The sequence below is a fragment of the Oreochromis niloticus genome, linkage group LG6, assembly GCF_001858045.2.
Source record: "Oreochromis niloticus isolate F11D_XX linkage group LG6, O_niloticus_UMD_NMBU, whole genome shotgun sequence".
NCBI lineage: Eukaryota > Metazoa > Chordata > Actinopteri > Cichliformes > Cichlidae > Oreochromis > Oreochromis niloticus.
Window position 1 is genome coordinate 27,976,951 of NC_031971.2, and position 14,247 is coordinate 27,991,197.

General features: G+C 36.2%; 1 protein-coding gene across 4 annotated transcripts; it reads left to right on the plus strand.

Moving 5' to 3' along the window:
• Positions 1-2,427: 2,427 nt before the first annotated feature.
• On the plus strand, positions 2,428-11,058 carry LOC100697736 (CD209 antigen-like protein E). Of its 4 annotated transcripts, XM_025907841.1 has the most exons (9): positions 2,428-2,583; positions 4,019-4,108; positions 4,629-4,685; positions 5,546-5,688; positions 5,781-5,881; positions 6,080-6,227; positions 6,410-6,484; positions 9,174-9,272; positions 9,360-11,058. In XM_025907841.1, the coding sequence occupies exons 1-6, from the start codon at positions 2,466-2,468 to the stop codon at positions 6,225-6,227; spliced, it is 657 nt and encodes a 218-aa protein (XP_025763626.1). In that variant the 5' UTR covers positions 2,428-2,465; the 3' UTR covers positions 6,410-6,484; positions 9,174-9,272; positions 9,360-11,058. The 4 variants fall into 4 exon arrangements, with proteins under 4 accessions (XP_025763626.1, XP_025763625.1, XP_025763623.1 ...); XM_025907840.1 differs by having other exon boundaries at positions 6,410-9,272; XM_025907838.1 differs by having other exon boundaries at positions 2,430-2,583; positions 6,080-8,084.
• Positions 11,059-14,247: the final 3,189 nt, after the last annotated feature.

Genomic DNA, 14,247 nt, shown 5'->3' on the forward strand with positions numbered 1-14,247 from the left:
TGCAGATAGATAAACTCCTCGACAACTGACAGGTGTATCGTCCCTTTTATTGACGCTGCCTTCAATTATCAACAGAGTGAAACTACAAACAAAAGGAAATAAGCAATATTCAGGCTATATATTCACACGATAATGCAAATCAGTTGACTAAACTAGCTAACATTGGAAAGAAAGTAAATCTGAATACAGTACACCTTTAACCATAAAAGTGCATAAATAACAGCATATATAGTTGCATTAACTCTTGTTCAACTTAAATACTCACAAGCGATGCTTTCTGTAACACAACGAAGAGGATGGATGCAGATGTTTATCAGAACAACATGCTGAGTCAGTCTTTTCTCAAAGTGTGCTGCATACTAACTCTACAGCTAATAACAAACAAAACTTGGCATGAAAGAACTGTAGTGACTCCTGCTGGTGGGAAGAAGAACTACACCAGCACACATGTCCTGCTTTAGATAATTGCAACTCCAAACCTTTTTGCATGTACTATTTCTTGTCTGTCCTCGTTATACCTTTGCAGTCTTTTTCACAGTCATGCTCAAGGAAACTTGGACATGTGCACCTGAGCCCAGTGTGACTGTTGGAGTTGCACAGTTGATGATGTGTGTTACATCAGTCTGTTATATATACACTTCCACTTCCAAATAATGCAACATCAACCATTAAGTAATTGGCTTTCACTGCCAATGTTGACACTAAATTCAAATGTAAAATGAGTCTTTTGCTGTTTCACATTACAGGTTCTAGTGATCAGCTGAGTTTTGTGATTTGATTCATGATTAATCGTAGTATTCGTCATGGTATTCTTAATCATCTTCCTTGTTTTTCTGTCTGTGCCTCCCTGTGTCTCATTTATTTTGGGGGGGGGTTCATTTTCTTTACTGTCAGTTTTGTTTCATGTCTAGCTCTCCCTGATTCTCTGATGCTTTTAGCCTTCATTGTTCATTTTTTAAAACTTAATCCCCGGCTGTTTATGTCTCTGTAAATTATCTGAGATAATCATTTGAAAAACTGAACTTTTACCACACTCTGTTGCTTCATCAGGAAGATTACGCAGTCTCAGCTTTGTCATCGAAGATTACGCAGTCTCAGCTTTGTCATCGGTCACTAAGAGATATGCAATGTTGGAAATTTTGGTTTGTCACCTCAAGCATTACCATTCAAAACATTTTTATTGTTGCTATTCTTTTCCCACATGGCTGCATGACTAAGAAGAAAAATCTTTGCCATTTGTTTATTTATTTATTCTGCGGCCTCACAACCTTTTTTAACCACAACATTTTTACTGCCATCGATGGTACTGCAAACAAACATTTTAATAAATGACCCAGTGTTTCTAGTTTTAAAAGACTTACATACATTAATATTAAAATGACTTGCTAAATATTATCATGTTTAACAAAATGAGTAAATGCTGTCCTTTATATATTTGTATGGTCTTAATTTATCCCACATTATATGTTGAATTGGGCTTTTCACAATATCAGATTTCACTACAATTAAGATATCGTTACGTGTCTGAAAAATATAAAATATAAATATAAATGCTATGAGCCACACAGAGGTTGGTTTAGATTTGATTGGGCAATATATTGTTGTAATAAAAATTAAAAAATGGGCTGCTATCAGTGCTTGTAGGGCCAGTGCACAGTTGCGCTTCAAGGCAGCCTGTAGCCTGTATAATTCCAGGCTACAGGCTGCCTTGTAGCCTGTAAAAACTGCAAAACAATTCAATTCAGTTTTATTTATATACACCAAATTACCAGTCCAGCCCTATTTATGGGTTACTTTAAAAAAAAAGAAGGTTCACAAGGTATTACAGGAAGCAAAGGAATTGATTAAATAAAAGAGAAAACAGCTGCACTTTAAAGGCTCGAGGTACAATTCTGCATAAATTATTTATAAACAATCCATAAAGGTTAGTTATAAATATATTTAAAATAGATTAAATTACTGAGTCCTCCAAATTTGACCACGGCCTCATCCACACTGCAACAAACTCCTATGGTTCCTCCCGCCGGTTGTGGATGCATAGCAGGGCTGGCCCATGTGCCCTGGCTGATCACCATCGGGAAAGGCCAGACTACCAGACCCACTATCACTGTTGCTTTTTCCATAGTATTCTAAAGAACTGCTTTTATCATTAGTTTTCATTGGGAGACCCTATACTACTGGCAAACTGCCCCTTGCAACAAATCACTATTAACTATGGCAGACAAATAGAATTACTGGCTTTGGAACACTGGGTGTTCCCCCAGAGGAACTGGTCCATTGGAAGTGGATAAAGGACAATGTGCCTTAGTTGTGATATTTGTTGAGCTTGGAGGGGGTGAAGGGTAAAACCTGTGTAATACTGAGCAAAGTGAAGGACAGAAAGAGGAAACAAGCAAACAGAAAAGTATAAAAGAAGAAGTGGATTCTACATCATCATTGACACTCTCCAGGCAGTTGTTTAAAAGATGGCAAGAGCTGCCCATCGAGAGCAACTAGAGATTACTATGGATTATGCAAATCTGCCTGATGTGTCAGCCAGAAGTCGCTCTAATAAACACAGTCAAGGGGCTCCTGCTGCACCAGGTAAGAAATAAATCATTTTGAATTTTTTCTTTAATAGCAACAAGAAAAACACATTTTTTAAAGCTACATTTTAAATTAAGCAATAATTGATGTACACATATTACTGATGTATACATATTTTGCAGTGAAAACTCTTACTGATCTAATATGTCATTTTATTCATTTTGCAGTTTTGTGAGCTTATAATGAGCTTTTCTCTCTTCGGTATTTATTTATTTGGGCAGCGTGGTGGTTACTGTTGCCTCACAGCAAGAAGGTCCTGAGTTCAATTCCACCATCAGGCTGCGGTCTTTCTATGTGGAGTTTACATGTTCATCCCGTGTTTGCGTGGGTACTCCGGCTTCCTCCCACAGTCCAAAGACGTGTAGTTAGTGGGGATAGGTTAATTAGAAAAACTAAATTGCCGATAGATGTGAATGTGAGCGCAAATGGTTGTCTCTGTCTACGTGTTAACCCTGCGACATACTGGCAGTCTGTCCAGTTTGTACCCTGCCTCTTGCCCCAAGACAGCTGGGATAGGCTCCAGTGCCCCCCCGCCACCCTGAAAAAGGACGAGCAGAAGCGAATGGATGGACCCAAAACCTCGAATTCCTAGAACTCAACTTTTTTTTGAATGAATGAAGAAGTCAGTGCCACCAAAATTAGAAGATTTTTGAAAAAAAACAGGAAATGTTTATAAACTTTGGCAGAGTGACAGCAGAATGTAGAAATCTGTTCTCCATTTCTGTTTATACCAGTCAATTCCTTCTCTACCAAACTATCATTTATGAACATAACTAACTGCTATTGTGCATCGAAGTGAATTCTAATTTAATGGGTATTTTAAAAAAACAAAGACATAAGTTCTCATGTACAGTAATGCTGGGGGTGGAGAGTGAACCAGGGTATGGGATGTATAGCTATATATAGAGCAATTGAGTAAACAACAAAAAATATTTTCACAGCACTGCACAGAAAAAAAAAATGTAGACCATCAATACTACAAACGCGTAATCATACAGAAACTTGCATCGAAGGCGCTCCTGGGTTACAGGGAAAGAAGTGCCATGCTGTGTCCATCTTCTGCATTCTGTTCTCTCTTTCCTTTGCAAAACCACTACACATTCTTACTCCACCATGCTCGCAAATTGATGTAACTGTTTTAAGTTTTACAATTGTTTTTACATAACTCATCCCCATAATTTTCAACTAAAATGCTTTTACCAGGATCATCGTCTACATAAAGAAAATTCATTTACAATAACTATCCAAACAGTCATTGTTTATACTGCATATTCGCCTAATATTTAAATGAAAACGTGAAAATGCAGATATCTTAAAGTTTTGTGAGTTTGACAGGTTATGATGAGTAAGGGTAGCCCAAAAATTCTGCAGGCCTGTTTCTTTAAAGAGGCTACTTAAAGGGGACTTTTTGTTTTATATGGGTGTGTTGCAGGGAGAAAACTATTCAGACTGGTTGCTGTTAGCTTTGGACTCCTGTGTATCCTCCAAGCTGCCGTCAACATCTCCCTGCGTCTTGCTTTCTGTAAGTAGCGTAATTAAACATTTACACACTTTTTTTTTTTTATCAGAAATTGGACCAGAGTACTGCCCTAGTTTAGCTTTTTGTTGTTGTTTTATCACTGTGTACATTATTGATTAATGACAAGATAGAACAGTTGTAATCCTGTGTCTAGTTTTCATTTAGCTCACTAATACTGAGGGCAAGGAATAGTAATACGTACTGTTAGAATTAATAGTTGTTTGACATTCAGACAGAGAAAAAGATTTGGGGAAGTTTAGATTCAAAAACTTCAAATCATCATGCAACCAAAGAACCCCTAAAGATTGCGTTAGAAAAAGAAAGGGACTTTCCAGTTAAAGTCATGTTTCAGTTTTTGAGTACCAAAAAACTCAAAATAAAGCCATAGTCATGAGGTACTTACATTTCACTGTGACACAAAATGTTTTCCAGTATCGGTTTGATGAAAAAGTAATTTTAGGGGTTTTTTTTGTAGGGACGGCTTGTCTTACATTCTGTTGACAACATGTTTCTGCTTTTGCAGACAATAACACATCATGTATTAAGACAGAGGAGGCAGAAGAGCTGAAAAACCTCACTGGTAAGCATGAGTTTGAAAACTTTGTAAAGAGGCCTTTCATACACCTATATGTATATATACTAAGGGTTAATAATATCAACACTTTGGTATACCTAGGTATCATGTAGGATATATTAGATTAAATGAGTCTTTTTTTATTGCAAATCAAATTAATGCAACATTCTCAAGCTGTAAATGATATTTACATTCAAATGGTTATAGCAGGATTTTGTTCTGTGGTAGACGGCATGATTTTATTCACTATCTGGAGTTTGTTCAATGAAAATTTACACCAACTTAAACTTAACATGTTACAGCATTTTACTTCTCACCTTTTGTATTTGACTATTTTTACCCTTGCATGCCCTTCCTCATTAGCAAACACTTGTGTAAGTGCTGTAAGCAAGACTTACAATACTTAAAGGAGATCTATTTAGCTCATCCAGCTTTATACTTCTTATTCTTGGACTCTGCTTAGGTTGTTGTGCATTTCACAGTCTATAATACCTCTTAGGCCTCTTATGTTCAGCATTCTTGCGGCCTCTCGGTTTATCTTTTATTTAAAAAACAAGCACTTTCCCTTTTAAGAAGACTCAGAGCATTTGAACTGTGACCACAGAAGCCCTGTGTTGATCTTATTAGGAATATCATCTCTAAAGGACAAAATACTGATCACAGCAAAAAGATAAATAAATCAATAAATAAATCAAAGAGAGCCTCTGAAGTTTGATAATTTGGCTTAAAGACATTTTTTTTACATAAGCTGACTATTTAAAATGTTCTCATTTTTACATGAGCTGAAGTTTAGAATAAAACCGTTAATGTAAATTTATGTGTTAATCTCTGAAATATTAAATGTTGTTTTTTTCCTCCAACAACAGATCAATATTTTCAACCAGGATGGGTCTATTCCCGCCCAAGTTTTTATTATATTTCTTCTGTTGCGAAATCCTGGAAAGACAGTAGAGAGGACTGTTTACAAAGAGGTGCAGACCTGGCAATTATCAACACCAAAGAAGAGCAGGTTTGTGAATGTGACTTAATAATAATGGAAAGAAACTCATAAATACGTGATTAGTTCCATTATTTAATTTTAATTTACTTTTGATTTGCAAGGACTTTACAAGAAACTTTAAAAAACTCATGTGGATTGGACTAACTAAGACAGCCATGAAAGGGACATGGAACTGGGTGGATGGGACTCCACTGAGCAAAAGGTTTATACATTATTGTTTTATTCTGCTTTAATCAGTGGTAAAACTAATGCCCTCACATATTGTTGTGCCAGATTAGAATACTGCAGTTTATTAAAGGAAGCTATTTGAATTTTCTAACTTTCTAACTTGCCCACATTATAGTGAGCTGCATGTATCCTGGATTAAATTCTCTGTTTTGTTTTTTTGTTTGTTTTTCAGTTACTGGGGGCCTGATGAACCCAATAGTTTTGAAGGAAAAGATGAAAACTGTGTTGAAATAAATTTTTATGATTTCGAAAACAGCTGGAATGACATACCATGTGAAAATCCAAACTTCTGGATCTGTGAAAAGAAACTGGCTTCTTAAGTAAGCCAGTAACATCGTGCAAGTACACTTCCTCATCTGAGGGCTTAAAATCACATTTCATGTACAAATGCCTGAAAGCTGTCTCACAATCCTTTGACTGCATATGTCAGCAGTGATATTGCATATGTGCATATGAATATGTGATATTGATGAGATGTTTTGCTGTTTTTCTCACACACAAGTTGTCAAGTGCAGGAAGTTTGATCACACAGTTCAACATCTTAAATGACTAAAATAACTAAGGACTACAAAGTCTGGTTGGTATGTTTAATTGTCTGCCATTTCTCTTTTTACATGTTGAATTTTCTTTGCTGCATAAAAAGGACGTCTTTGACAGCACTCTAACAAATACTCAGAACAAGAACTCACTGAAGATCTAAGAGTTGTAGATTGAAGTTGAAGATAGAAGTTGAGAAAGTCTCCTGGATCCATTTATAAAACAACTGCAGATTTCAAGATCATTGGTTCAAACAAACGTGTAAAAGTACAAGTTATTCCAAAGAGTAACCGCTTTGCCAAGGTCTCAAAGAAGGCCAACACTCTCACATTTAAATGTGACAAAAATGCAAGGAACTAAGAAATCAGGAAGGGCACAAATTGTTTTTTCAAAGCACTGTATGTAACGGTCAATACATTTATTTACCAATAATCATGCCTCTTCTGTTCAAATGGTAAGTGGCCTGTATTTGTATAGCGCTTTACTAGTCCCTAAGGACCCCAAAGCGCTTTACACATCCAGTCATCCACCCATTCACACACACACATTCACACACTGGTGATGGCAAGCTACATTGTAGCCACAGCCACCCTGGGGTGCACTGACAGAGGCGAGGCTGCCGGACACTGGCACCACCGGGCCCTCTGACCAACTGCAAATCCAAATCCAAATGCAACCTTCAAAGATTAATGCATGCTCTTATCACCTCTCTGCCATGCACTTTTTTTTTAATCAGAATTTGCATTGCTTGCCTACGGCTGGTGCAAAACGCTGCAGCTTGATTTTTATGTGGTGCAAGCAAACAAGATCATGCCACCTCAAATCTTAGCTTCCCTTCACTGGCTTCCAGTTTGTTTACTAATCTATTTTAAAAGGCTTGTTGTGGCCCCTTTTATCTGTGCCAGCTGCTGGAAACATAAGTCCCATCTCATTCTCTCAGGTCAGCAGACCAGAGGCTTTTTCTTGTTCCAAAGATGCAACACAAACTCAGAGGTTATAGAGCTTTCACAATTTCACACCAGACTTCTCCCTTTGCCATTTTTAAATTTCTTTTGAAGAAACACTTTTACGCCCTGGCCTTCCGACCAGTTCAAAAGTTCACTGTCATCTTGAGTTACTTTTTATGTACTCCTTTATTATTTAACTTCTGCTGCTGTTTTGTGTTTCTATATCTGTTACCCTCCGGCCTGTGTTTGTTTTTTATGTTTGGTGATATTGATAGGCCATGCTGGTGTTTTTAAAAGTGCTTAATAAATAAAGTAATACGGTATTGTATGGTATATTTAAAATAGAAGCAACTGTCATGTAGCTGCTACAAACAGGTTAAACAGAAAAACAGAGTCACCTATAAAAATAATTGCATCAGTCATCAATTTCCTGTTGAGCAGAGACACATACATAATTAGACCTCTTTTAGAAGGTGTTACCTTATTAGACAAGTATTAGACAGGCACTCTCTACAAACTTTACTGCCACCTCCACCTCAGACATCGAGATCTCTAGAATGGAAATGGATAATACCTATGCGAATGTTGATGGATTTTTAGGAAAACAGAGCAGGAAGAAGTGGGAGACAAATGATTCACAAAATGTTTATGATAATGTGTTGCTTCACAACCAAACTGATGCTGCACCTTCAGGTAATAAATACTTTTCGTGTGTTGAGGAATATAACATGTGTGTTTGAAAACCTGGCTGGAAGCTTATGAATTTTTGTGATAATTTTCACCCATGTGTTGACTGACGTGACAATTTGATTAGAAAACTGTGAACAAATAATTTTTAAATCCAGCACATAGGTTTAGAAACTATTCAAGTCAGCTTAAAAGTTTAATTTTTATGACTGGCAACCCCAGAAAACTATGTGTACTAATACATACAGCGTATTAAATTAGGCAACTCTATGATATGTCATGCATATAAATGTAAATAATGCAGTGTAAGTACACAATGATTTGGTGACTGGGTTTGAGTTAGTGTCACAGTAAATTTTTCATGTACATGTCAACTTCTGCTGAGCGTGCAAATATTTGTATGAATTCTAAAATATCCATCCATCAACTTCAGCCACTTATCTGAGCAAATAAATATGAAATATTATTAGCTGGGTAATAAACTTTAGTATGCATACTTTAAAAAAAAAAAAAAATGCACTTTTTTAAAAGATGATCATTTTGTTCTTTGTCCCACATTAAAGAAGAAAAAAGCAAAACATGTATGTGGTCTAACTTTTTTCAGAACTCACGATGTAAAAATTAGGTAATAATTAATTTCGTATTAAAAAGGTAAAAGATAAATGAATAACATGTGACTACCAAATAAATACCCAAGAAGGCCTACCAAATATAACTTGTACTATCAGGGTATTGTTAGTCTAAAATTTATTAGGGGAAACACATTGAAGTGAATGAGATGAAATAATTTAGCAATGCCTACATTATATTTGGGTAACAGTATAATAGCTTGCTAATAATAATACTGCATTCTATTTGTATTTGGATACAAATAGTAAGGTAGCCTCAAGAGAAAACTGAAACCTGCACTCTGAGGTAATGAAACCACTGCGTGTACTGATGAATTCTGTGCTGGCTTTTATTATCATGTCAAAATTCAGCTCACTCTGAGTGATGTGATGTGTTCTGTGATGTGAAGCTCTGATAAAATGTACATTCATTTGGTTTGTCTATTATATAGAAGCAAACAAATAATAGATTTCTGGTTTTCTTCAGCGGCTGGACATGCAAAGAATTCCTGCAGAGCTGCTGTAGTGTTTCTGGGTCTGTTGTGTCTTCTCCTCCTGGCTGGACTCATTTACATGGTTTTCTTATGTGAGTATTTTTTTGGTATGCTGATGATGCCCTAAGGAGATAACTCTGGTTGAATTTTTTCTTTATTTGTTTATGTGTCAAATGCAGATACCAAGAGCAACTCTGATTGGAAAATGGAAAAAACTCTGTTACAGAACAGTTACAACAACCTGACTGAAGAAAAAGACCAGTTTCAGAACAGTTACAACGATCTTTCTAAAATAAAGGACAAGCTAGAAAGTGAATATAACTCCCTTAGTGACCAAAGTAAGAAGTTACGCTCCAGTTATGAAAGCCTTGACAATCAAAGACTCCAGTTAGAAACAAAATACCAAAACCTCAGTGATCAAAGATGCCAGTTAGAGATAAAATACGAAAACCTTTATAATGAGACCAGTTTCAATAATCTGGTTCAACAGATAGAGCAACTACAGACACGACTGGAGTCCATGGCCAAAGCCAAAAATGATAATCAGTGAAAGCTGGAAGATTACTATCTTTCATCTCCTCTCAACAACGAAAAAACTAATTTTAACTGGGAAAAAAAACCCAGAAGTCTATTAGAAGAAACAATAATGGCATTCATATGTAACTTATACCATTGTACCAAATTATGTGTAGCAACTTGCAAAACTTTGGTAGTATCATAACCGCTAAATAACCTTTGTAATAACTGATGATTCGATTTGTTCATAAGAACAAAGAGTTGTAATCAAAAGCTCCAAAAACAGCAAGTAAAATGGACTTTGTGATGAAGTCATAGGGAGAGTTTTAGAAAATAAGCACAATACATAAAATTTAAATTTCAGATTGAGGCATGGACAAACACGTGCCCTACAGCCCTGATTGTTTCTAGAAAATAATTTATGTGAAAATGAAAATGTATTAATTAGTTGGATGTGACATTAAACGGTCTTTACTGATTACCGTCTACCATCCTGTAAATACACTGCTCCAAAAATTAAAGTAACACTTTTTAATCAGCGTATAGCTTCAATTCAGTTAAACTTCTGTGATATTGATCTGGTCAGTTAAGTTGCAAAGGCGGTTGTTAATCAGTTTCAGCTGCTTTGGTGTTACTGAATTTAATAACAAGTGCACGACAGTGGCAGCAATGAGTCAACCTACATAATTCAGTTCAATTAATAATTATTGATATAGCTCCAAATCACAATAACATTCAAGGTGCTTTATATTGTAAAGACCCTACAATAACACAAAAGGGTTTTTACAGCTTTTAAAGCGCTATACAAATACAGGCCATTTACCATTTTTTACGTTTTTGCCTTCCTCGTCTTCTTAAACTGTTTTTTCACTAGTTTTGTATTTGGCTAGGGTCAGTGTCACTATTAGTAGCATGAGTCAATATTTCGACCCTAAAGCGGCTCCACAGAAATCAACACATGCCATTGCCAGAAGGTTTTCTGTGTCTCCCAGCACAGTCTCAAGAGCATGGAGGATTTTCCAGGAGACACACAGTTACTCTTACGTGTTTTGAAAGTTTCCCTTTGATTGGCACACACTTCTGCATCTAAATCCATAATAACATTTTCCATGTGTTTGCATCTGCACTGTACATATAAGCATAGATTTTTAGTAGGGAGCATGCTCATCTGGATATTGAGTTGATATAGACTTCAGAGGGACTTTTCTTAACAAAGACTCAAATTAATTAGTCTTTGTTTATATTCTTATCTTATATTTTACCCCAAAAAACTTCATTACAAAAACATGTGTGTACTAAATACTGTGAATAACTGAATTTTTGACTGAAAATAAAACCGCTTTGATGGAGCTTTACTTCAAATGTTTTAATTGTAACTTCTTTTGTCCACATTGACTTATGGTGTGCTGACAATGTGTATGTTAGATTATTATTTCTTCAACAGGAAGGTCAGTGTTAAGAATTTAGTGTTAAGAATTTAGAAAAGTTTTCAGTTGTCAAAATTAACATTTTCCACTCTATGTATGACAGTTTATTGTTCCACGTGTGATGGTTCATGTGGAAATAAAATCTCCATTTAAAAAACAAACAAACATTATCAGTATGGGTTAAAGTGGGCCGGAAGGATATAGAATAGTATTATGAAGGAGGATCCAAGCACAGGCACTTGTGGAGGTGCGAAGGAGATTTATTGTAAAAATAAAACGGCAATAAAATGGCAAACAGAACTAAAGTTAATCTGAACTGGGAAAAACTAAACTACTAAACATGAACACGAACACGGGTGAGCGGAGGCACATGAAGATAGATAGCAGGGTAAACACATGGAGAATACACAGACAGACCAGTGACCAGCACACAAGTAGACGCGACTTAAATACACACAGAAGAACACAGGGAGATTACGCACAGGTGGGGAGCACAGCTGGAAGTAATTGACAAGACAAGACAGGGGAAGCAAAACTGAACACACTCACATGAGACACGAACCTTCACAATAAAACAGGAAACAAGAAACAATTCATAAGGATGCAGACTTGGCACTGAACTAAACCTACATTAAACACAAGAACACAAAACCTGAGAACAAAACCCTAAACCAGAACAAACTGAAACATAGAATATAATATTCAAAACAGGATAACTAAACAATCAGAACATAAATCATAATACAAAACAATACCAAAACATAAGAAACTCAAAATGCTGGGTCAAAATGACCCAGAACGGTAACAATTCCCGTACCTTCACTTGAGTGAGTTATTAAATTTGACTGGAAGGTTTAACCATATGACTTTCAAATTATCATACTTTTATTTTAGTTATGTATTTTTTAGCTGCTCCCTGGCGTTGCATCCAGTTAGGACACTTTGGAGATATTTGGTAAGTATTAAAAATAATGACATCCCACAGTCAAAACAGCCCTTTATCCTTCTCATCCACTGTGATGCATTTATGATGCACATATGGTACCTCGGCATGTAGCTAGCTCTGCTGAAGAGGAACGCACATAAACAGAGTGGCAAATTATTTGAAACGCTAATTTACAAATAACTCAACAAATATGACCTAACACAGAAACAGTTTCTGTGTATAGCTGGTTAATGTGCAGCTGCTGCATTTATTTAGTAGTAGATCAGCAGGAAATTGCTGCTAATGCTAATGCTAATGCCAACTGTTTCACAGACTAAAGACGGTGTTAGATTAAAAGGATCTTTGATTCAATGAACTGCCAATATAAATCAATCTGATAAAATGGGTCACCAAAGGTAATTAATTCCACTAACTTCCTCTTGTCAGTCAACTTTATGAAAAATATTTTTAAGTAGGTATGCAGCTCTTGAAGGACCACTGCCCAGTAGGACTGACTAAAGATGTGGCTATAGACCATATATACAGATATTTAGACCGTGAGACCATAACACCATCACGGGAACAGGAAAATGGATTTTCAAATACAATTTATGAAAATGTATATGAGACCAAAACTTCATGAGCGGACCTGCTCTCTCAGGTAAGGAGTCTTTGTCACAGCACCTGTCACCTGGGGGGTAACAGGTGCTCTGTCACAGAGGAGGGTATAAACTAGAGTGGGCTTATTTGGATTGGCAGGGAGGCAGACTATGGGTGAGGAGCTAGGTTAGACAGGTGGAGTTTCTGTGGTTGCACAGGTGGTGCAAAAAGAGAGCAGATTTGTTGGAGATGTTACCGGCCTCAAGGCCAGTAGGCTGACTGAGCCGGCAGACCAAAGTTGAAGCTGGAGGTGCTCACAGTCTCCAAGAGTGTTTGGCTTGGAGATTTCTTTTTTTTGTTTTAATTTCTTGAACTTGTGTTTCAGCTTAAATAAAGACTTGTTTTAATTTGATTTCCTTATTTTTGCATCTTGCATTTGGGTAATCTTGATAACTGCACTGGTATTTGAAAAATATTTAATTTCATATTTTAAATATATCGTCCTTCAGAGGAAAAAAGTAGATAGTTATTCAAAGGCCTTATACTTTGGTCATTGGACTTTTATCCACCCACTTCAAAGGGCTCATCTCTGTCATGTAAAACGATCCAGTAAAAGATATAAAAATCTCCATCCAGACGATATATCTATGTTTATGATATATGTTTACATAAAGAAAAGTGCTAAAACCCCTTAAAATACCCTTAAATTACTAAAAAGCAATGCCCCAATATCATCATTAACTTCATAACTTTAGCATTTATTAGTTTAAATTGTGTTTTCAAATCCAAATAGTTGCCAATTTTCTGACATACTGAGCAATCCAATAAGTGTTTCAGTAGAACACAACATCACATCATTTGATGACTGTTGTTTATGTGCAAAATGTGAATTTGTAACATTTGCTGTCAAATAAATATAGTGAAGTAGATGTATTTTCTTCTGAGATCTGGTGAAATACATGACTTGAATTCATGTTTTAGCAACATTACAAATGTACGATTTGTTGATGTAACTTTTTCTTTAACAGTTCCTATTGTACTTGTTCTCTGTTAACTGTTGATCAAAACCAGGTTACCTTCTTCACTCTCACAAGACTTTCTGCTTTCTGCCATTTTCTTCCCAGTAGAAAGGGAAAAGCATCTAGATATGACTTCCCTCCAATGATAAGGAGACTGCTGACATTATGCTCCACTGCTCAGCTCTGTGAAAGTGACGAACAACCAATCACAGCCTACACAATAATGTGTTGAGATGTGCTTTGGAGAAGCTTTAGGTACAAATGCAATTTGTCAATGAAATTGACTGTACTACAAAGATACATTTATATAAATATAAATTTTCTATTCTATTTATCATATCTTTGACTTCAGAGACTTCTAGTGCTGGTGTAGGAAGACACTGTAAGGTCTAATGTGCTGGAAAATTAGAAAAAAATGTGAAAATATTCAGTGTTCTAAACTGCATGAAAACATTGGTTTGTTAGGTCGCGTGGTGTGCAAAGGTTAGGACCCAAAAGCAGGACACAGATGGCAGACTTACTAGCAAAAAGCAAGCCCTTTTTTGAGGTTAATGTAGAAATTCAGGGCTTAAGAAAGTCC

Coding starts and splice junctions, on each gene's coding strand:
- LOC100697736 (XM_025907840.1), top strand. CDS start 2,466: ATGGCAAGAGCTGCCCATCGAGAGCAACTAGAGATTACTATGGATTAT. Junction 4,686..5,545: donor AGAGCTGAAAAACCTCACTG/GTAAGCATGAGT, acceptor CTCCAACAACAG/ATCAATATTTTCAACCAGGA. Junction 5,689..5,780: donor TCAACACCAAAGAAGAGCAG/GTTTGTGAATGT, acceptor TTGATTTGCAAG/GACTTTACAAGAAACTTTAA.